This window comes from Acinonyx jubatus, chromosome B1 (genome assembly GCF_027475565.1).
Source record: "Acinonyx jubatus isolate Ajub_Pintada_27869175 chromosome B1, VMU_Ajub_asm_v1.0, whole genome shotgun sequence".
Classification (NCBI taxonomy): Eukaryota; Metazoa; Chordata; class Mammalia; order Carnivora; family Felidae; genus Acinonyx; species Acinonyx jubatus.
Genome location: NC_069382.1, coordinates 20,068,193 through 20,090,247, shown reverse-complemented (window position 1 = coordinate 20,090,247; position 22,055 = coordinate 20,068,193). Strand labels below are relative to the sequence as shown.

Below are 22,055 nucleotides of genomic sequence, written 5' to 3'. Positions count from 1 at the left end.
GCAGTCTTAGGGTTGATTCCAACAAACTTGTCCCCCATTGTGCTTTGCCATGCCCCCATCCCTGTACCTACATACATACACACACACACACACACACACACACACACACACACACACACTTTTACTTCTCCAGGCCTTTTTACTCTCTTCTTCTGTTTATGTCCATCGTGGTGAACAAATTAGCCTCCTTTCCTTTGTAGTCCTCTATCTTGCCTGGTGACTACAAAGTTGACCTTTAAATCCTTGCCACTCAGACACCAAATCACAACCTCCATTTTACAAAGATGTGTTAAAATACACAAATGTATGACAAGCGCTATTGAGAGTCGGAGCTTTGTAAAGCCTTTCCTTCCAGGTCACCGTTCTGTTTGTGCCATGGGCCACATCTTCCGTTACCATACCAACATTGGCTTCTGCCCCAGGATCTGTTTCAGTAGGGCTCTCAGACTACTCTCCAAGGTCCCTGAGAACAGGAACGGTACCTGATCCCTCCCTCAGGACCTAGCAACGTGTCTAGCATGGAGTGCAATTTAACAAATATTTGCTGAATTAATTTTTATTTAGGGGCCAAGAGTAAGGTGGGAAATAAGGAGAGGTTGGTGGAAGTGGGAAAACTTCCACCTGTAAGAAGAATGAGGACAGGGGATCTAACGTACAGTGGTGACTCTAGTTGGGAACACTGAATTATATCATTGGAATTTGCTAACAGTAGAACTGCAATGTCCTCACCAAAAAAAGAGAAATATCTGACATGAGGGATATGTTAATCAACTCCATACCGAAAATCCTTCTACAATGTTTATCAAATCAAATCACCACAACGTACAATTTTAAGAGCTTACAAATTTACTTGTCGATTATAACTCAATCAAGCTGGAAAAAAATAAATGTAGAATTGTACTGACCAGAATAATAGCTACCAAACTTTTTTCAGGGGTGCTTGGGTGGCTCAGTTGGTTAAGGGTCCTACTCTTGATCTCAGTTCAGGTTATGATCTCACAATCAGTCATGAGATGGGCATACAGCCTGCTTAAGATTCTCTCTTTCCTACTCCCCCTCCCCTGCACATGGTCTCTCAAAAAAAAAAAAAAAAAAGTCAAAGGCCAAGAGTAAATTTTGATCATGCCTTCTCTCGTCTACACTAAAACATTAAACACTTAATTTTTACTAGTTTGTAATTTGTATATATTAACAGATTCTTCAGTCTCTTAACTATATAAAAGGAAACATTTTTATAGTCCTTATAATAATTAGCAAGTTATAGATATTCAAACATTCATGTGATTTTTAAATTTACATTTACCTACCAGTTTAACTTGCCTCTGGAGGTACAGAAAGAACAGATTTTTAGAATATGAATTTACTAAATCACAGCACAAACATTTGATGAGTCCTCCTCCTCATCACAAACAATGAGCAAGGTTGAGCAAGTGACAGATGAAAATTTCTGGGCTCCAGCCACAGTGCAGTCCAGGCTCAACAGGTTTGGAAAATCAACTTGTTTTTCAGAAAGGATGTTTCATAGCATTGTTTCTGACAGCATCCTAAGTTCACAGACATTTTTCAGCGTGGCTCAGAATTACTACAGACCTGTACCCTTTCTGATTCCAACACGCAGCCTGGCACCAGAAGCAAGTTTCCCCGGCTAGTCTGTGATTCCCATGACCTGTCCTATCCCATTCACGAGGCTCATGGTCCCTTCTACCTAGCCTCACCCACTCCGCCTAATGACAACCTGCAACCCTAGCAAAGGTCTTGCCCATTCTACCCTTAGTCTGTCTAATGGGCATTAAGGGTCCTGGAACAAAGCCTCCTTTACCAAAGGATTAGCCCTCCGGAACTCATAATCATCCTAACAGAGCATTGCCGTTACTGTTCCCAGTTCACAGATGACAATACTACTCGGGTAGTCAAATGGCTTACTCGGTCACATTTAAGCAGCGACAGTGAGGCCTGGAAGGCAGGTAACTTACCACCAGCACAGGGTTCCCTCTACCGTGTCACAGAACACAAGCATCATGGTTAAAAAAATAAGCACCAGGCTGGAGGTCAGATTGAGCTCCTTCTTCTCGGAGGGGGCTCCCCAAGAACAATGGTAACAAAGTGGGGATAAAACAAAGGTATTTAACTATTTCACCAATGGTCCTAATGTTTATCTTAAGAGCAAAGTTGATCTAAAGTATCTGTAATTGGACTTCTTAAAAAGAAGCAGTAACACACACACACACACACACACACACACACACACACATCATAACCAATATTAAAGGGAAGACATGGAAATATTGGGCTGAGAGACTAACCTGAGCACCAAATTCTTAAATAATGAAATCCTTACAGGACTGCTCTTTAGTTCCAGGAGGTGGTATTTACCCATTCACTGCACAGCATCTAACTTATCTCAGATGTAAATCATAAAGATTTAAGGTCTACCTACAGAGATATTACTGACCTCCATGGTTTATTTTAAGCTCACGCTGTTAGCACAATCTTACATAGAGATGACAGATTTCTTTTGACCTTGTAATTACTACCATCTTTTGGCTAGGGGAAACATGGAGGGAATAGCATTTGCATTTAGCCTTAGTAACACAGAGCATCTATTGGATTTGAAATATAGCTTCATCAACAAGCAGTTTACTTAGATACCCACCTTGGAAAATCTGATTAAATGTACTGTATTTAACAACAGAACATCATTAAGCAATGCCTTGTAAAACTAATAATCCAATAGAATGATTAAGTGAAAAAAAAAACATTAATAATACCCTATTTTTAAGCTTATACTAACCTACATATTGAAAAATTCCAGAATTTTATGAGACTATTATAAAATTTATAGCACAGTGGGATAGAGGGAAAAAAGAAGGAAAGAGGCAGAAATGGGCAGTTTTCCCTACATACTTTATATGCTTATTATTACTTCAGGCGAATTTTTTTATGATAAGTATATTTTATCATAAAAACTAGAATTATTAAAGTCAGTGGAGCCAAATATTTAACCAGACAAAAGATGCTCAAAACATACAGAAACCAAGGAAAGATAAATTGTATCAACCATTAAAGAAAGTAGATTCTAATCATTTTGATTCCTGTGCCTCTGCAAGCAATAGGTATTCTTTAAATCTTTTAAATTTACTAAGAAAAAAACAACAAAGCAATCAATGGCTTAGTTGATGCTTTTATAAGGCTGTGATGAAAACACAGAACTGTGGTACTAGAAACTTCTTCATGATACCATAATGGTGTGTTCCTAGGACTGGAAATTAATACCAAAGAATAAACTCCTGAATGGTACTCCTTTGTTCTGACACTTATATTAAATGACTCATTGTCCAGGAGAAAGCTCCCAGGGCATTCACAGGTATGCAGTGTAATCTCTCAGCTCCAATCTGACTTCCTCTGTTCCCTAAGGAAAGGCCTGAGAAAGAAGGTGGGTCCCACACTACTCGCAAAACACCTTCAAAGTGATGAGAGCAGTTTCCCAGGCCACAGAAACATCTACCCGTCAAAGCAAGTTCTCCTCTCTGAACTCTCAGCCAGACTAGAATGAATTCAGCTTTAGTGTGTTTTTCACGAGATTATTCAGCATGGAAAAAAAATGTCTTGCTGTTCACTACATTTGATGAAATTTAAAGGTTCTGAAGATGTCTCAACGAGTTGACAAAAAAAACAAAAAGCAAAGCCTTGACTACTATATTACCTATATTAGAAGACACAGATCATCTTAATAAAAATCTGGACAGTGGATTCACAGGAGAGGTTGTGTTACTCAACTATTTACTTGCCCACATACTGAGGTAACTGCAAAGTAAGGTGATCGCAGAGCACACATGTACAGGGTGATAGAAACACTTGACAGCTTACTATGGAAGTTACCACCAGATTTTTTTTTTTAACATTTATTCATTTTTGAGAGACAGAGTATGAGTGGGGAAGAGGCAGAGAGAAAGGGGGACACAGAATCCGAAGCAGGCCTCAGGCTCTGAGCTGTCAGCACAGAGCCTGATGTGGGGCCCAAACTCAAAGACCACAAGATCACGACCTGAGCCAAAGTCAGATGCCTAACTGACTGAGCCACCCAGGCAACCCAGATGTTTTAAGTAGTAATTAGGAATATTAGAAAATACATTGTATGTCATTAAAATTTTCCTAATAGGATTGTGGTTTGCATGGCTTACTAGGTGCACAGACATCATGGGGAAGAAAAAGAAAATGAGGCTGGAGAGATGGACCGTTTACTGTTAAGGATGGCATTACATGCCAGGCTAAGAGCTTTAGAGACCTCATCTATTACGGGCAGGGTTTGGTGGGAAGTGGGGGCAGGGGGGTGGGCTACTGCAACTTCTTGGCATTTGACCTGGAATTTGATCAAGTGGTGGCAGCTGCATAACCACCTAGCAGGATGAGTTTGAAATCAGAGAACTTAGGAAGCTAGTGCACTTGTCAGTGCTAGAGGACGTGGGAAGTTTCACGAGACAATGACACAACTATGGAGGTCATTCCAGAAAATACAAACTACCCATTAATATATATAGCTTCAAATATAAATTATTGTATTTTATAAAACACAATAGACATCAATAAAGGCAGGCTCATTAACTACTAGTCAGGGAGAGAAAATGCCAAAGAAAGAGACATAGTTAAAATACAAAACATGAGAATATGTCTATAGCTATAATTATAACTCGGGTTCTATTAGCACAACTACATAGAGAAAGTGATCTTTGCATTAATTATCTACGGTAGCTGGGAATTATTACAAAATTAGAGCAAGTCTACTCAAAGGGATAAAAAAATAAGTTATAGGAGAAATAAATTCTACTCAAATCTGTGTCTGCAGGTTCGTTTTAACTGAACCCAAAAGGACCAAATTTTCCCATCAATATGAATGTAGATATTAACGTACTGCAATAGACCTTTCTCCAAAGAAAATATATAATGGTCACAACAACACATGAAAAGGTGCTCAACATCATTAGTCATTAGAGACATGCAAATCAAAACCACAATGAGACACATCACACCTATTAGAACCGTTATTATAAAAACAAAACAGAAAACGACAAGCGGTGGCTATGATGTGAAGCAATTGGAATCCCGTGCGCTGCTGGTAGAAAAGTAAAATGGCACGGCTGTTGTGGAAAATGGTCTGGCTGTTCCCCCCGAATTAAAAATGTAACTGGCATTCGGGGCACCCACCCAAAATAAATGAAAGGAGGATGTTCAAGAGGTATTCATACACCCATGTCCAGAAAGTTACTCATAATAAACAAAAGGTAGAAGCAACCCAAGGTATCCATTGGCAGATGAATAGATAAAATGTGGCCATACTATGAAGTATTATTCAGTCTTGAGAAGGAAAGAAATTCTGACACAGGCTCCAACGTGGATGAAACATCAAGATGTTATACTAAGTGCAATAAGCTGCTCACAAAAGTACAAACACTGCATGATTCCTCTTAGCTAGAGGAATCAAACTCCAAGAGGTACCTAGAATAGTCAAATTCCAAGACAGACACCAGCATGGTGGTCCCCATTCTGGGGGATGGGCAGAGGTGGTTAGTGTTTCATGGATAAAGAGGTTCAGCTGGGGAAGGTAAAAAGTTCTGGAGATGGGATGGTGTAATTATCATACAACCAAGTGAACTGATTTAATGCCACTGAACCACACACTTAAAAATGGTTCAAATGGTAAATTTAATGTAACATACTTTATCACAAAAACAGTGAAAGGAAGATGTGCTGCTAATTACTGTAAGATATTAGAAAATAGAAAAATAGTCTATTATTGGCATAAAACTATATTTACAGATGAATAAACTGGTGTATAAACCCCAGAAAAATAACAATTCAGAATAGGAGAGAGAGATTTTTCAGATAAGTTAAAACATTTCTTTGTGGTGTTAAAACAACTGGACTTAAAAAAATTAAAATCTGAAAAGCTGCATGTATGACGTAGGGGTTAAACGTTGACAATCTAGAGCCAGACTGCTTAGGGTTTGAGCCCAGCTTTAGGACATGCTGGCTGTGAACAGGTTACTTAACCTCTCTGAGCTTGGATTTCTCATATTAACAGGGGTACTTACTTCATAGATTCTTTTAAAGGTTAAATAAGTTTTTATCTATTTCTTTTTCAATGTTTATTTCTTCTGAGAGAGAGAGTGCGTGCACGTGATGGGCAGAGACAGAGAGAGAGAATCCCAAGCAGGCTTCACACTGTCAGGCAAGGCCCTGACATGGGGCTCAAACTCATGAACCATGAGCTCATGACCTGAGCCGAAATCAAGAGTCGGACACTTAACCGACTGAGCCACCCAGGCGCCTTTTAAGTTTTTATTTCTAAAATGCTTAGAACAATACCTAACACTTATTACACGATAGCTAAATATTAGCCACTGGTCTCAACATACACACACATGAACATGAAAAAAATATTAAAATAAAATTGGATTATAAAGGATTTAAAACAAAACCAGACGAATTAACCATAACTAAATACGGATTAATCTCTTTGATCGCGGTAGAGAAGGCCAAGTTAAGCATAAAAACTTAGGAAAAATTAAAGGAAAAGATGTATCTGACCATATTAAAAATGCAAGAATTTCAAAGGCACCATATACAAAATAAAAAGGCAAATAATAAAACACAGGACAGTAACAATGAACAACATCCAGTCAACAAAGAATCATTTGCCTCAAAACATAGGAGAGCAAAAGTTCTAACAGTAAATAAAAATCAACAATACAATTTTTAAAACTGTTGAAACTTAATGTGTCTAGCGTCTTTCCTGGCTCCCCGTCATCCATAATCCCTGATTCCATCACTCACATGCTGAAGAAAGGCTTACAGCCTAATACTTGCGTTCCTAATCTTTCTTGAGGTTAGGGTGACCATGCAACTCAGTCTGTGCCAGTAAGACTTCAAGACAGGAGTGCTAGGGGGGCAGGGGAGGGGGTGTGAGGTGCTGAGTAGGACTTTTCCTCCCTGATGGAGGTAGACACGCATGTGGGGAGTAAGTCTCTACTCCGGGAAGCCATCCTTCACTTTCAGCCTTTTTATACAGCAGCAAGACGACTAGATACTTGGAACTCTTGGCCACCATATTTTAACTGAAAAGTCCCTGACAGAACAACATGTTGAGTCAGGAAGAGTAGAAAGGCAGAAAGAGGACCTTACCAAGCCACCAAACGTAGACCTACCTACATCTAGACTTCCTGTTAAATAAACACACAACCTCGGGTTTAAACCAGATGGTATTCTTAACTACCATGCTCTCTCTCTCTCAGCATCTGATGGCAGTTGATTCTTCCTTCCTTTTTGAACAGTTTTCTTTACTTGGCTTCTGGAACACCACTCCTGACGGACTTCTCTCCTACCTTCCTGGCTGTTTCTTCTTGGTCTCCTCTCTAATTCCTCCTTATCTCCCTAGCCCTTTAAAATTTAAGAATGCCCCAGAGGTACTTTGGAGTACTCCAGGGAGCTTCCCAGTAGTGCCCTTGACCTATTATTCTCTTCCACACTTACCGTCTTGGTGATCTAATCCAGTCTAGTGGCTTTAAATACTATCTACATGTTGATGAATCCCAAATTTATATCCCTAGACCAGAAATCTATGCACTCTAGACTCATGTATCCCACTTTTCTCTCAACATCTTCACTTACAGATTATTCATCTCAACTAAGTATCTCTATAGCTGAGTTCTTGATAACTATCTACCAACATCTGTGCCCCCATCACCCATCTCCATCTCAGTGGATGGCACCATTATCCTTCCCCATTGTTCACACCCAAAACGTGTAGTCACCTGACTCCACTCTTTTGCTCTCACCTCCTCTAAGCAAATGCTGTCAGCTTCACTTTCAACATGCTCATCTAGAATCTGACCAGCCCTCACTGCCATGACCATGGTCCAAGAAGCCATAATCTCTTGCCATGACTGTAGCAATACCTTCTCACTGATCTCTGGATGCAGCCCTCACCCCCATTCTATATACTCTCTATACAGGTATCAGAGTGATCTTATCAAAATTTAAGTCGCTTTGGGGGTGCCTCGGTGGCTTAATCAGTTGAGCGTCCAACTCTCAATTTTGGCTCAGGTCGTGAGCTCCCGTTTCGGAAGTTTGAGCCTCACATTGGGCTTGCACTAACAGTGCAGAGCCTGCTTGGGACTCTCTCTCTCTTTCTCTCTCTCTCTCTCTCTCTCTCTCTCTCTCTCTCTCTCAATCTCTAAGTAAATAAACTTAAAAAAATTTCATTAAAAAATAAAAAAATTTAAGTCACTTTGGTTAAAAGCCAAAGTCCTTAGGATTTTTAACACTGTCCACATCTGGTTCTCCACTACCTGTTTCACTTCTGTTTCAACTTTTCCTTCCTTCTTTCCTTGCTTTCCTAGAGCACATTAGAGCCACCTCAGTGTCTCCACTTACTGTTCACTCTGACTAGCACGGTTTTCCTCCAGATACTCCTAGGACTGACACCCCCTGGCCTTTACTCAAAAGCCACCTCTCCCTGGTCACACTAACCAACATTTCTTTCTCTCTCACACAAAAGTAACACCCACCATTTCATATTCCCCTTCTCTGCATTAGTATTTCCCCTCCCCCTTTAGTACTTTCATTATCAAGCATCCTATCTACTTTTATTTACATATTACCCGTCTCTCCCACCAGCATGTAACTTCAAGGAGGGCATGTTTCGATCCTGTATTCACTTCTGTACCTCAGCACTTTGATCACTGAATCTACATTTATTCAATAAATATTTCAGTGCCAAGTTTATGCCAATTAAAGTAAGATACCATTTGCACTTTCTGAAAGAGTAAATATTTAGAAATCGTGTTAGAAAGGTCAAAATACTGGCAAGAGTGTCGGAAAATGCTCTTACGTACTCAGAGAGGGAGCACCGACTTGTAGGCTGTTTCTCAAGGGCAATTTGGCAACGTGCAACCAGTCTTAAAGTGCTCACACCCTGTGATTCCATCTAAAGGAATGCATCCAAGGAATTTATCTGACTAGCTCTCTTACTATGTATAAAGTTCTTCAGCGTGAAATCGTTTCATTCACTAAAAAAACAGAACAAAAACCCTGAAACAACGTCATGTTCAAAGTCTGAAGAAATATATTGCAGCACGTTCCATCGATGCAGTATTATAAGGCCGTTTAAAATCATGTTATTGAAGAGTAAGAATTTAAGAAGCTAAGGAAATAGGCACTATACCTTCTAAGTGAAAAAGAAAATTCAATTAAGTAAGTGCCTACTGACTGTTAGGTAGAGGATTTCTGAAACAGTAGGAATTGCTTGCACCTATGAAATATATGTTACCATGTGCACATGAGAATATGTCAAAAGAAAAGGCATTGAATAGTTATCAATTCTGACGTTAAAACCTATCTGGCATTAATGAGATTAAGGGTGATTTTTCTTTCCTTTCCACTTTTCACTAAAAGTGTTATACTTTTTATTTATTTATTTATTTATTTATTTATTTATTTATTTATTTTAACATTTATTCATTTCTGAGAGAGAGAGAGACAGGGCGTGAGCAGGGTAGCGACAGAGAGAGACACAGAATCCGAAGCAGGCTCCAAGCTCTGAGCTGTCAGCACAGAGCCCGATGTGGGGCTCGAACTCCTGAACCAGGAGATCACGACCTAAGCCGAAGTCAGATGCTCAACCACCTGAGCCACCCAGGCGCCCCAAAAAGTGATATAATTTTAAAAGTCTACTGGGAAAAAGGCAGTGGAAAACTGATGAGCTATCCAAATGCACTGGTTAAATCCAAGATGCACGAGAGATACGGTTTACAATGTTTCTTCCTTTCCTTTCCTGGCATGCACAGACCTGGGCTCTGTCTGGACCTCTTCTGCCTGCTGACTGCCTGAACACCAGTGTATCATGTCCTAATTGCCCAACTTCCCTTCTCTGTATTCCCGTTTATCTTTACTGACTCGGTCCACAATCTCTACATTCCACACTCTGAACCCTAGCTGACTGTCCTATCATTTCTACTCCCTAGTATACCAGCTAAGCCCTAAAAATTACCTCAATCCAGATGTAGCCTCCTTATTGTATTTCCAAGGTCTCGATGGCAAACATCAAACAAAGCATCAATACCAAACCAAGACTGACACACACATTTGCAAAGGTGTACCTCGATCACAGTATAGAATTACCTAGATTACAGCAAAAAAGAGTTTCAGCAAACTTTGGTACTGTTAATCGTATCCTCTTCTGAAATCCTACAGCTCTTGTTTTCCTTTAAAATATCCTAAGGACAGATGTGATGAGGGACAAACCCACCACCTCCCCTACTTGACTGGTAATAGCTTGAAGGCAAGCACCAAGTCTTTCTTATCCCATAACTGCTCTGGGTCTGCAGTACAGCTTGCACAGTGTATACTTCCAAAGGGTCAAGTGAATGAATTATCTTCCAGAACACAAAATTTCAGTAGCCCTCTACATTTATATATTGCAAAATGTGACTTTAATAGTCCATATTCTTGAGTTAGTCAAGGCAATATTCTATTAGTATGACACAAACCACTCTATGTAGCCATCACCATTTGCTCCAGAGTGAACTCAAAAATATAGTCACGGGAGTACAGGTGAGTCACAACAAAAACACGACAGATATTAAGAGGGCGGTCATCTGACAGAGAAACAAGAACTTGCCACAAAGTGAGGTTCTCACGAGGACTTGAATTGCTCAGAAGCACAGGGCTCGTGGTAATACTGTCAGTACCTGCCTCTGCAAGTGTGTTTACAAGATTTCTGCTGCTTCACATGGGGATTTAACAAAAATAACTCCCGTAGTCACAGGCCTAGGAACATGCGTCCCGCAAGTGAAGGTGTAATAAATTCAAGACTGAGAAGGGTCGTGTCCCTTCCCCAGCTACCATACAAAGAAGATGAACAAGGGTCCTCACGGGTCCGTCAACAAATGTATTTATCTGGTGGTGAGGTGACTGAACTCACCCGGCACAGAGCTCCTAACCACGATGGAAAAAGGCACGTGGTGAGCATCCCGGCTCATTAGAAGCCAAGGTTCACAGGAGAATTACTTTGAGCCATGAGGTCACTGAGACGCAAAACTGAAGATCATCTTATTTCCTGTTCTAAGGTTACAAAAATAAGCAACTCAACAGAATTTGCGCACACTCACGTCAAAGAAATCCCCTCACCTCATAAAAGTGAGCTGCCAAAAAAAAAAAAAAAAAAAGTTGGGGGGGGAGCTGTCCAGCCCATCACCCACGGCTACTACTCTGACACTTGACTCTTAAAATTCCCTACTTAATCTCCAATTGTGTCTATCCCTACACACTGCTGCCTTCCCTTTATTTCTAAGGCTACCTTAGTTACGGGTGCTCTGGATGCTTTCTGACGCTTTTATCATCTGACTGTCAGCCATTACTGATGCTCTTACCTTTATCGGCTCTTTTCCCATAGGTTTCCTTACCCTCTACTACACATTTGCACTGTTTTAACCTTCCAACATCCCTACGTCCTTTGAGGTGCTTCTTGATCTCTTCAAATTCAGCATGGTCCGAACTAAACCCATCACTGTCCTCCTGTTAACCACTTCTTGCTACTCTGTTCCCTATCTCGCTTCATGGTCACCCAACAAGAAAGCGGCAGAGACACAAGAGACTCTTCCCCACCAACGGAAGTTTACCAGACCCCCTTTCTCCAAAACGTTTTTAGCATTTTCACTGTTTCTTATTCCCACACACTGGTACGACTCTTGTAAGTTTGTGCCTCAACGATGAGAGAACTGACCTGCCTCAAACATCCTCGGGACACCATCACTTACCTCAACACTCAATCGACTCCAGACATGTGGATCCTGCCCTCAATGTTTCCAAACACATCATACCCTTTCATAGGGCTCCACTTGCAATACCACAGGGTATTCCCACCCTTGGGAATACCAGCAACTTTCTTTCCATGCCTGGAAAACTTCTACAGGCACATTCCAAGGCCAGTTCAAATGTCATCACTATTCTCCAATCTGCCCTTCGGCCAAGTGAGTGGTGTTCCCTTCACTGCGGACACAGTGCTTCACATAAGTCTCCATTCAAATAAGGCCAGACAACATTTTTAAATATCTGTTGTATAATAGGTACACTGTGCTGAGCAATGAAAAATATAAAAATAACTTACACCTGGGGGTACCTGGGTGGCGTCCAACTTTGGCTTGGTCCGTGGTCTTGCAGTTTGTGAGTTTGAGCCCCATATTAGGCTGGCTGCTGTCAGCGCAGAGCCCACTTTGGATCCTCTGCCCCCTCCCCTCTCTCTCTACCCGTTCCCTGCTTGTGCTCACTCTCTTTCTCAAAAATAAGTTTAAAAAAAAAATTTGAAAAAAAATTAAGAATTCTTTAAAATAATAATAAACATGGGGCACCTGGGTGGCTCAGTTCGGTTCAATATCCAACTTTGGCTCAAGTCATGATCTCACGGTTCATGAGTTTGAGCCCCGTGCCAGGCTCTGTGCTGACAGCTCGGAGCCTGGAGCCTGCTTTGGATTCTGTGTCTCCCTCTCTGCCCCTCCCCTTCACGTGGTTTGTTCCTCTCTCCAAGATGAATAAACAAACAAACAAAAAACAACTAGGACATGGACTCTCCTTACGGGCCTCACAATTAGGAGACAGACATGTACGAAAATGATTACAGTAGCATAATAAAGGCCAAGTATCACAGGCCAGGACAGATCAGCTGCAGTTTCAAGAATGAGGAGTTTGCATTGAAATCATATGCTTCAACACCTCTTTTCACCTCACCCTCTAACCAATGAGATTGTTAAAAGGGCCTATCAATCACGTTTGTAGTCTCCGAATCCAGGAATAAAAGAGAAGACACTGGTCTCCCTGTAAAACCCTACCTGGTTGGCCTCATCCGTCCTCCCGGCTCCCACCACACATGCTGGGCAGCAACCTGTCCCTCAAGCACCCCCCTACCGTCTCCCCTCCACCTTTCCACCTGCTGTTCCCTCTGCCCGGGGAAGGCCTTTCACCTGATATCCCAAGGTCTCTCTCCTCCTGCACCTTCAGATACTGGCTCATTTGTCCCCTGCTCAGTGTGGCCTTTCTCAACTGCCTGATATTAAGATGCCACGCCCTTCACTGCCTTTTCTTCTCAGTACCTATCATCGTACATTCTCAACATCTTATTTACTGAATTTTTCAACTCACCCGACTAGAATTTAAGCTCTGCAAGGCAAGAATTTATCTCTTTTGTGCCTTTCTGCATCCCCAGCACAAGCAGGCACTCAACCGACACTCGTTAAATGAGCAAGTCAGTGTGTCGGACAACGGGGTGTATGTCAGAGAGGTTCAGGGCACAGCACAACACCGCAGGGTCTGTCCCGTGTCCGCCACTTATTAACTCTAACTTTGTCCAAGTTACTTAAGGTTTCAAAACTTCCAATTCCTTATCTACAGAATTGGGATAGGTATACTATCTATACCTCATGAGTTTTAAGAATAAATGAAATTAGACATTATCTGTATCTCATGAGTGGTAAGAATAAATCCAAGTAGCCATTTAGAAAGCTTAGAAGACAGCATGACAGGTCTCTGGTGCTCAAAAACATCACTATGACTATCATTTTTATGAAAAAAACAAAAAACCCCGAGACACTTTCTTTACAAAGTATTTTAATTATATGTACATACAGAAACATCTGTAAGCAACATGTTAAAGTTAGCTTTTAGAATAAGTTATTACATGATAATTTCTGGTTTTCAATAATTTATCCAAGTATCTTTCTCATAATTTTGCAAGCTAGTTCTCTCAAACTCTCACCTAGAGAAGAGTGAAATGATATAAAAGTACATTGAAAAGATCTTAAATTCCCTTTGACCCTCAATAGACAAAATTAGTTTACAAAAGACAACTAAGAAAAAAACACCTTAGCAAGAAAGCACAGAAGCCTGTAATGCCAGGCAAGTCGTGACAAGTTTGGGATGTACTCCTGGTCTGAGAGGAATTTATTTTATTAACCCACAATAAACTGAATTAAAACAAAGGTTTACCCTTTTAAAATGTTATTTCTCTTTGTCCAGAAGAAAAACTAAAGACTGTTTCTTTCATGAGGCCCTTCTTCAGGCTCTGGTGTAATCAGACCAAGCCCCTGGACATTCTTCTTTTTCACAAAGTCCTAAAAGCACTTAGAGGCCTTTTCCACACCCTTTATACACCCTTTCGTGCTGCTTGTGGCGTCATCAGCACGCATTTGCTGTCCCCAGGTAGGTTACCAGATCCACAAGGCAGGGAGTGGCCTACTTCCGTAATCCTACCCGGCTCAGGCTAGTCCCTGCAAGGATTATTACATGTTTGTATCAAGGGACACACACATTTATAACCTAAAACCCGGTCAACACTGGCACTGGCTTCAGAAGAGGGTGGCAGATGGGTCTCCGAAGATGCCTAGATCAATCATGAAATATTTAACTATGTAGTTATTTATTCAGCAGCATTAATTTCTAATAACCACATAACATCATTTAAATTAGGGTAAAATGACAGAGAATTCTAAGCCAAGGGCCTGAAGAGAGAATTGCCAAGTTTTTACACCATTCAGCTGAGCTTGAGAGGTTTTTTGTTTTTGTTTTTGTGTTTTTCCCCCAAAACTCGTCGTTCTACTCAAGAGTAGTTCTCTAGACTGATAACGTGAAGGTTAAGAGCATGGGCTCCAGAGTCCTACTGCCTGGTTTGAATCTTACCTCTACCACTTTCTAGCTGCATGATGTTGACAAATTATTTGACTTCTGTGTGCAATTTCCTTCATTTCGTACAATGAGGCGAAGCCTCACAAATCTACTCTGAGGATTAAATGCACTTATAAACGAAATGATTAAGACAGAGCCCGGAACTTGGTAAGCATTTTGTAAGTGTGAGGTGCTATCATCAGCGTTATAATTATTATTAGGATAGTTTTCCTCACCATCTCATTTAATTGGAGTGGTTAAAACATACACATAATCTACACAAAGAAAATTTGAATCTGGTTTGTTATCACTCACAATCTGGTCTCATACCAATCTCCAGATTTTTAAAATTATTCTTCTACTTTTATTGAGATCTAATTGGCATACATCACTTGTAAGTCTAAGGTGTGTAGCCTAATGGCTTGACTTATATACACTGTGCAGTAATGACCTCAGAAAATTTAATTAGCAGCCATCAGCTCATATAGACACAATAAAAAGCAAAAAAATATATATTTTCCTTGTGATGAAAATTGTTCAGATTTACTCTTAACTTTCATATATATCATACAGCAGTGTTAGCTATAGTTTCCATGTCGTACATTACAATTTCTAGATTCTGACAAGTAAAATGGAAGAGCTTCATTGGCTTTAATTACAATTCTTTCTCCTCCTCAGTTTAAAGCTCCAAGAAAATGGCTACTTCAATTCCAGGTCTGGTTTTCTACTTAGTTCTCTGAAAGGATTTATTGAAAACCCCAGTCTGCTGGAACATTCCTGCTGCTTACCTTTCAGTAGAGTAACTTTGTATACACAGTACAGAGGATGTCCATTTGGTTTCAATTTTCTACTACACAAACACTGCATTGTACAATAAATGGCAATGCTCTCTCAATGATCTAAAGGCACATTGTTTTTGCTCCTTGATTTTCTGATCTACTTTAACTCTGTGGGGATTAAGTTTCCTGTCCCCCACAACAAACACCTCTCGATGTATTGTGAGCATCCAAAGAAGCTAGTTGCTGTTTTGTTTTGTTTTTTTTTTTTAAGTACAGCATAATCACGTTAGTCTTCCAACAGTTAAAATATAAAATCAAGTGCAAATGCATGAGGTTTCTAATTACATGATTTTTGCCCCCATTTCTATACAGAAAACCACCAGGTAAATGAAAACTTAGTTTGTAACTCAGGTTGAAAACTTCGAGTATGTGACTTTTTAGTTATCAAGTGTCTTTATACGGGTTAATAAAACCTCAATAAACTTGTCTTTTCATTACGAGTACACAGACCTACTTTTCTCGTACGGCATGAAATTATATAGTATACAGTAAAGGGACTTAAAAAGTGCTGAACTCTTTTTTGAAACTTATCACTTACATAAAAGTATCCCATTTTTCAGAATACAGTAGTTCCCTCGAACCTCATCCTACCACACACAGGGGTGTTTCAAGACCTCCAGTGGATGCCTATAACTATGGACAGACCCAAACCCAACGTATACTGGTTTCTTCCTCTATGTACATACCTATGATAAAGTTTAAATTACAAATGAGGTGCAGAAAGAGATTAATAATAAAACAATTATAACAATATACTATGATAAAAGTTATGTGAATGTGCTCTCTCTCAAAATATCTTCACTCTTCCTCCTGTGATCATGTGAGAAGATAAAATGCCTACCGGATGGGATGTAGTGGGACGAATGACGCAGGCATTATGATTTGGGGTCAGGCTCCTATTGGCATTCTAACAATACCGACTTGTGCACTGCGGTTGACTACTGCTAACTGAAACCACTGAAGGTGAAACCACAAATAGCTGGAGACTACTGTTTATCCTAGGCCTTGGCCTACTCTCTTACAAGTATGTGCACTTCTGGTTTTCTGGGTTGTGAGCATCATGTGGTCCAGAGAATCATACTAGGAGCCGCCGCTGCTCAGAGAGCTAGGGGAGCTCCAAACTGCCCCTGGAAAGGCAAGGACTGTCAAAGATGACAGGGCCTCACATTCTGAAACCCTCACATTTTGCAATGCAAAGCTGAAGTCCAGGGTGGGTACACGACTCGCTTGGGCAGCTCACTGGTGCCAGAGCAGTATGAGAACACAGGCCCCGTAACTACAGGCCATGCTGCCAGTGCCCATGGCTCTCTAGTGCCACCGAGCCACAAGTTCTCCTAACATCCAGACGACAAGGGAGCTCCCCAGCATCTGCCAACTCCCATGACCCTTATCTGGCATCACCAGTAAGAACTAAAGCTTTGATCTCACTTATGCCTCACCTCCCCAAGTGTGGCAACATCCCCAATCAGGATCATTGTTCCTCTTCTGTTTCTCTCCCCAGTGAAGAAGACTTCAAGTGAATTTTTTCTTCCCGCTCAGCTCCTCTAGGGCTGGGAATGAAAACGTGCTTCAGATCTCTCTTTCTCCATCCACACTTCTTCCTGAGTTTGGTCCTCAGAACCTCAAGACCTTGAGGCTAGGCCTAAATCTAAATAAATCATCCTTAAGACACTTAGGCTCATTATACACTTCTCACACAAGAGGCTTTACGATAGGATTGGAAAATAAAACCTAAAACTACCAAGGTGTCAAGAAGGAAAGAGATCCCATGTTGTGTTTGGTTTTGTTAGTTTCTGCAAAATGTTCTCACACGTGTTGACACATCACTCTAGAGGTACTTCGTCCACCCACCCCTCCTCCCCAGACCATTCAACAGTAGACACTATTTTTATACAGGAACTTACTTCTAAATCCTTTGGACATGGCTTTCATTTGCTCCAGGTTGGACCTGTTAAAATAAAGGGTGTTCCCTGCAGTGTTCTCAGTCAACTGGAATGGCTAGCAGTGCTTCTGTCTTAGTCTCTATGAAATAGGCTGACTTTTCTATTTCCTATTCTGAACTGTAACCCAGAGAAATCTCTACCATCAGCCAAATTTTTAGTAAGACACTTAACAGCTACTCTTACAGCACTCAAATTTCATAAACCTATCATGACTTTAAATCTACTACTTCTGGGGTGCCTGGGTGGCTCAGTCGGTTGAGCATCTGACTTCAGCTCAGGTCATGATCTCACTGTTCATGAGTTTGAGCCCTGCGTTGGACTCTGTGCTGACAGCTCAGAGCCTGAAGCCTGCCTCAGATTCTGTGTCTCCCTCTCTCTGCCCCTCCTCTTCTGGTGCTCTGTCTCTCTCAAAGTTAAATAAAAAAATTGTTTAAAACCATACTACTTCTAAAATATAAACCAACATAAAAGTTCATCTCAGAAAAGTTTTAACTTTTTAGTCACTCTCTTATCCCTGAAAATTTTTAATACATCTTTCAGTAAAATTCAAGAAAAAACCCATCTCTTTTCCTATGGTGAGGGCCAACCATCAGTTTAGTGTGTAACACGTAAGTACTATTAAACATTTATTAAAAATTTTTTCTAATTCTGAAATTATATAACAAGCACCCAGTTGTGTATTTATTTACAATTCCTCTGAATAACTTAGAAGATGGCTTACACACCTCTATCTTTCTCCAACTAGCCCTTACACTGCTCAAAGAGAAGAGCTGTGTCTATGAGTTCTTTTTCTACCTTCCCTGGTCCACTAAAGGCTCAATGTTTTGGTGACAGAATGTGTTGGTGTTATAACCAAAACCTGTCTTTCTGCTTTCTGACATGCCTAATTTTACATTTAAATTATCTGTAAACTTCTGTAAGGCACAACTGATTTATTGTATTCTTACCAGAACTGGACACACGCCTGATCCTCTGAGGAGATAAGGCCCGGTCAGAATTGAGATTTCTACTGTCACTATTCCGCCTCAAACAGGAAACAGAAGGCCCCACTTTGGCTTTTGAACCAGGTGTTTTCCTCAAATTGGAGGAGTCAGGCTTGGAAATATTCCTACCTGAGGTGACTGCAGTTTTTGAAGCAGAACCCTGTGAAAAAATAGTTAAGACTTTAGTCCAGATTATACCTTCCTCATACCATTTCCCGTGGCACTATGTCAAAATGACAATTTCTTTCTAAGCAGATATGCCACAGGGCTATTTTTCATTTTTAGAATGAAGGAATTAAACCTCTTCATAGTTTGCTCTTAAATCCATTATGATCTTTTATGCCCAACAGCGGAACTATTCCCAAGATGCCCAGGGCCACAAGCTGAAGTCAAGCTGCAGCTCTCAGTGTGTTCCCTGAGGCCTTTCTATAGCATCTGATGCTGAGGACGCCATCTTTCTACAGTTTCTCTAACAGAACGCTCTCTTGGTTTTCCTTCTACCTGTCTGGTTATTCCTCCTCCGGATCCTGTTCTTCTGTACACCTTTCAATGCTAGTTGTCCCGAGGGTCCCAGACTTGACCCTGTTCTTTCCTTGCCGTATGCTCTCCTTAAGTGACCTTGTCCGCTGTTTCAACCAGCACCTACACGCTGTTGTATGTGAAGTCCATATGTCCTAGCCAGCACTCTCCTGCCTTTCTCCTGTATTTAGCTTCTTTCTTTACCTACCCACTTAGCACACTTCAGGCACCTCTACCTAGCAATGCCAACAGTAATCCTATCATTGTCATTTTTATGGATCAACATATAGCCCCTACAGAATAATACTTTAAGCTCAAAATCCATGTTTCAACCCCTTTAATCTTCATAACCCTAGAAGTTGTTACCTTTATCATAAAAGGTAACAAATGTTTACATTTTACAGAAGAATACGAAGCAGTTTCTAACATTAAACTAGTTTCACCCAACCATCTCAAAACTTACTTCTTTCCATAGTCATCACAACATACCCATTGTTTCATAAACAATGAAAGCTATTTCTAGGTGCTTCCTTGTTTACTTCTTCAACTCTCAATAGCCTTCTTTCCCTTTCCCATCCATCTTAGCAAAGGCCTGCATCATTTCTTCCCAGGATTACTGAAAGCACATCCTTAGGATTTCTGGTCTCACCAGCTTCCAATTTGTGTTCCATTCGACTGCTAAGGCAATCTCCTCAAAGGCCAAACTGGGTTAGGTAGCTCACCTCTGTCTTCCAGATAAAGTCAACTCTTAACAGCAAGGCACACTGAGCCCTTCTGGATCTGGCAACCCCTGGTGGCTTCATCAGCTTATTCCTTACTGTTCACATTTCTGCACCCCCACCTCCCATCACACTCACTACCTGGAATCCCCTAAATGAGAATATCTTTTCGTGTTTCTTCCTCTTTGTATGTGTTATTTCCTCCACCCAGAATACTTTTCCGATTCATAGTGACTAAACTAGCTCCCTTGGAAGCCTTCTTTGACAACCCTCTTCAAGGCCACCACCCCAAGCAGCATAGCAGCTGATACATACTCCCAACGAGTATTTAACAACCCCTTTTAGTCCCCTTTATCTTCTAATATCACCCACCATACCAGACACTAGGTTTGGCCAGAGGTGTAGCTTTCTTTCCTATATCCCAACAATCACCATCATACATAGTATACAGTAGGCAACCAATAAATATTCCCATTCTACATAGAGGAGGTGACACTCTGAGCTTCATTCAAGGAAAAATTCCAACACCGTAAGTTATATTTTGTATTCTCCCTTTACATTACAAAAACTGAGCCTCATAGAGACTAGGTAATTGGCCCAATGTCATTCTGCCAATGAATGATGGAGCTAATGTGAAAGTGTATCTAACTCTAAGATCCATACTTCTAACATCTATGCTGTGCTTTCCCTACTCATACCTTTCTTTCCTTGCATAAGTAAGTCATAAGTAGATTAATTTCCAATACAGATATGTAAAGCCCCATGCTACCTACAGTTGAAATCATACACTGGGTGAATCCAAAGTTTAATTGGGCAAGACTTCCAGGGAAGATGCGGAGCAGGAGCCTAAACTCATGTTGTCCCAAGAATATTACTAGATGGACTTCAAGCTGTATTACAAAGCCGTAATCATCAAGACAGTATGGTACTGGCACAAGAACAGACACTCAGATCAATGGAACAGAATAGAGAACCCAGAAATGGACCCACAAATGTATGGCCAACTAATCTTTGATGAAGCAGAAAAGAATATCCAATGAAATAAAGTCTCTTCAGCAAGTGGTGCTGGGAAAACTGGACAGTAGCATGCAGAAAAATGAACCTGGACCACTTTCTTACACTATACACAAAAATAAACTCAAAATGGATGAAAGACCTAAAGGTAAGACAGGAAGCCATCAAAATCCTCGAGGAGAAAGCAGGCAAAAACCTCTTTTGATCTTAGCTGCAGCAACTTCTTACTCAACACAGCTCCGGAGGCAAGGCAAACAAAGCAAAAATGAACTATTGGGCCTCATCAAAATAAAAAACTTCTGCACAGCAAAGGAAACAATCAGTGAAACTAAAGGGCAAACAACGGAATGGAGAAGATATTTGCAAATGACAAATCCAATAAAGGTTTAGTATCCAAAAGCTATCAGGAACTTACCAAACTCGACACCCAAAAAAACAAATAATCCAGTGAAGAAATGGGCAAAAGACATGAATAGACACTTCTCCAAAGAAGACATCCAGATGGCCAACCGACACATGAAAAAATGTTCAACATCACTCATCATCAGGGAAATACAAATCAAAACCACAATGAGATACCACCTCACACCTGTCAGAACGGCTAACATTAACAACTCAGGCAACAAAAGATGTTGGCAAGAATGTGGAGAAAGGGGATCTCTTTTGCACTGCTGGTGGGAATGCAAGCTGGTGCAGCCACTCTGGAAAACAGTATGGAGGTTCCTCAAAAAATTAAAAATAGAACTACCCTACAACCCAGCAACCACACTATTAGGTATTTATCCAAGGGATACAGGTATTCTGTTTCAAAGGGACACATGCACCCCAATGTTTATAGCAGCACTATCAACAATAGCCAAAGTATGGAAAGAGCCCAAATGTCCATCGATGGATGAACGGAAAAAGAAGATGTGGTATGTGTGTATGTGTGTGTGTATACACACAAACACACACACACACACACACACACACACACACACACACACACACACACAACGGAGTATTACTCAGCAATCAAAAAGGATGAAATCTTACCATTCACAACTACATAGACAGAACTAGAGGGTATTATGCCAAGTGAAATTAGTCAGAGAAAGACATCCTACGACTTCACTCATATGAGGACTTTAAGACACAGAACAGATGAACACTAGGGAAGGGAAGCAAAAATAATATAAAAACAGGGAGGGGAACAAAACATAAGAGACTCTTAAATATGGAGACCAGAGGGTTACTAGAGGGGTTGTGGCAGGGGAGATGGCCTAAATGGGTAAGGGGCATTCATCTACTCCTGAAATCATTGTTGCACCATATACTAACTAACTTGGA

The 22,055-nt window shown here is 40.7% G+C and overlaps 1 protein-coding gene across 5 annotated transcripts in view; it reads right to left on the bottom strand.

Annotated features, from left to right (window-relative positions):
• Positions 1-22,055, bottom strand: part of MTUS1 (microtubule associated scaffold protein 1) — a 175,438-nt gene that overhangs the window by 88,897 nt on the left and 64,486 nt on the right. For all 5 annotated transcript variants that reach the window (XM_053216337.1, XM_027077230.2, XM_053216338.1 and 2 more), the window contains exon 3: positions 18,439-18,634. In XM_053216337.1, the coding sequence (XP_053072312.1) occupies positions 18,439-18,634 (196 nt within the window). The remainder of the gene's footprint in view (positions 1-18,438; positions 18,635-22,055) is intronic.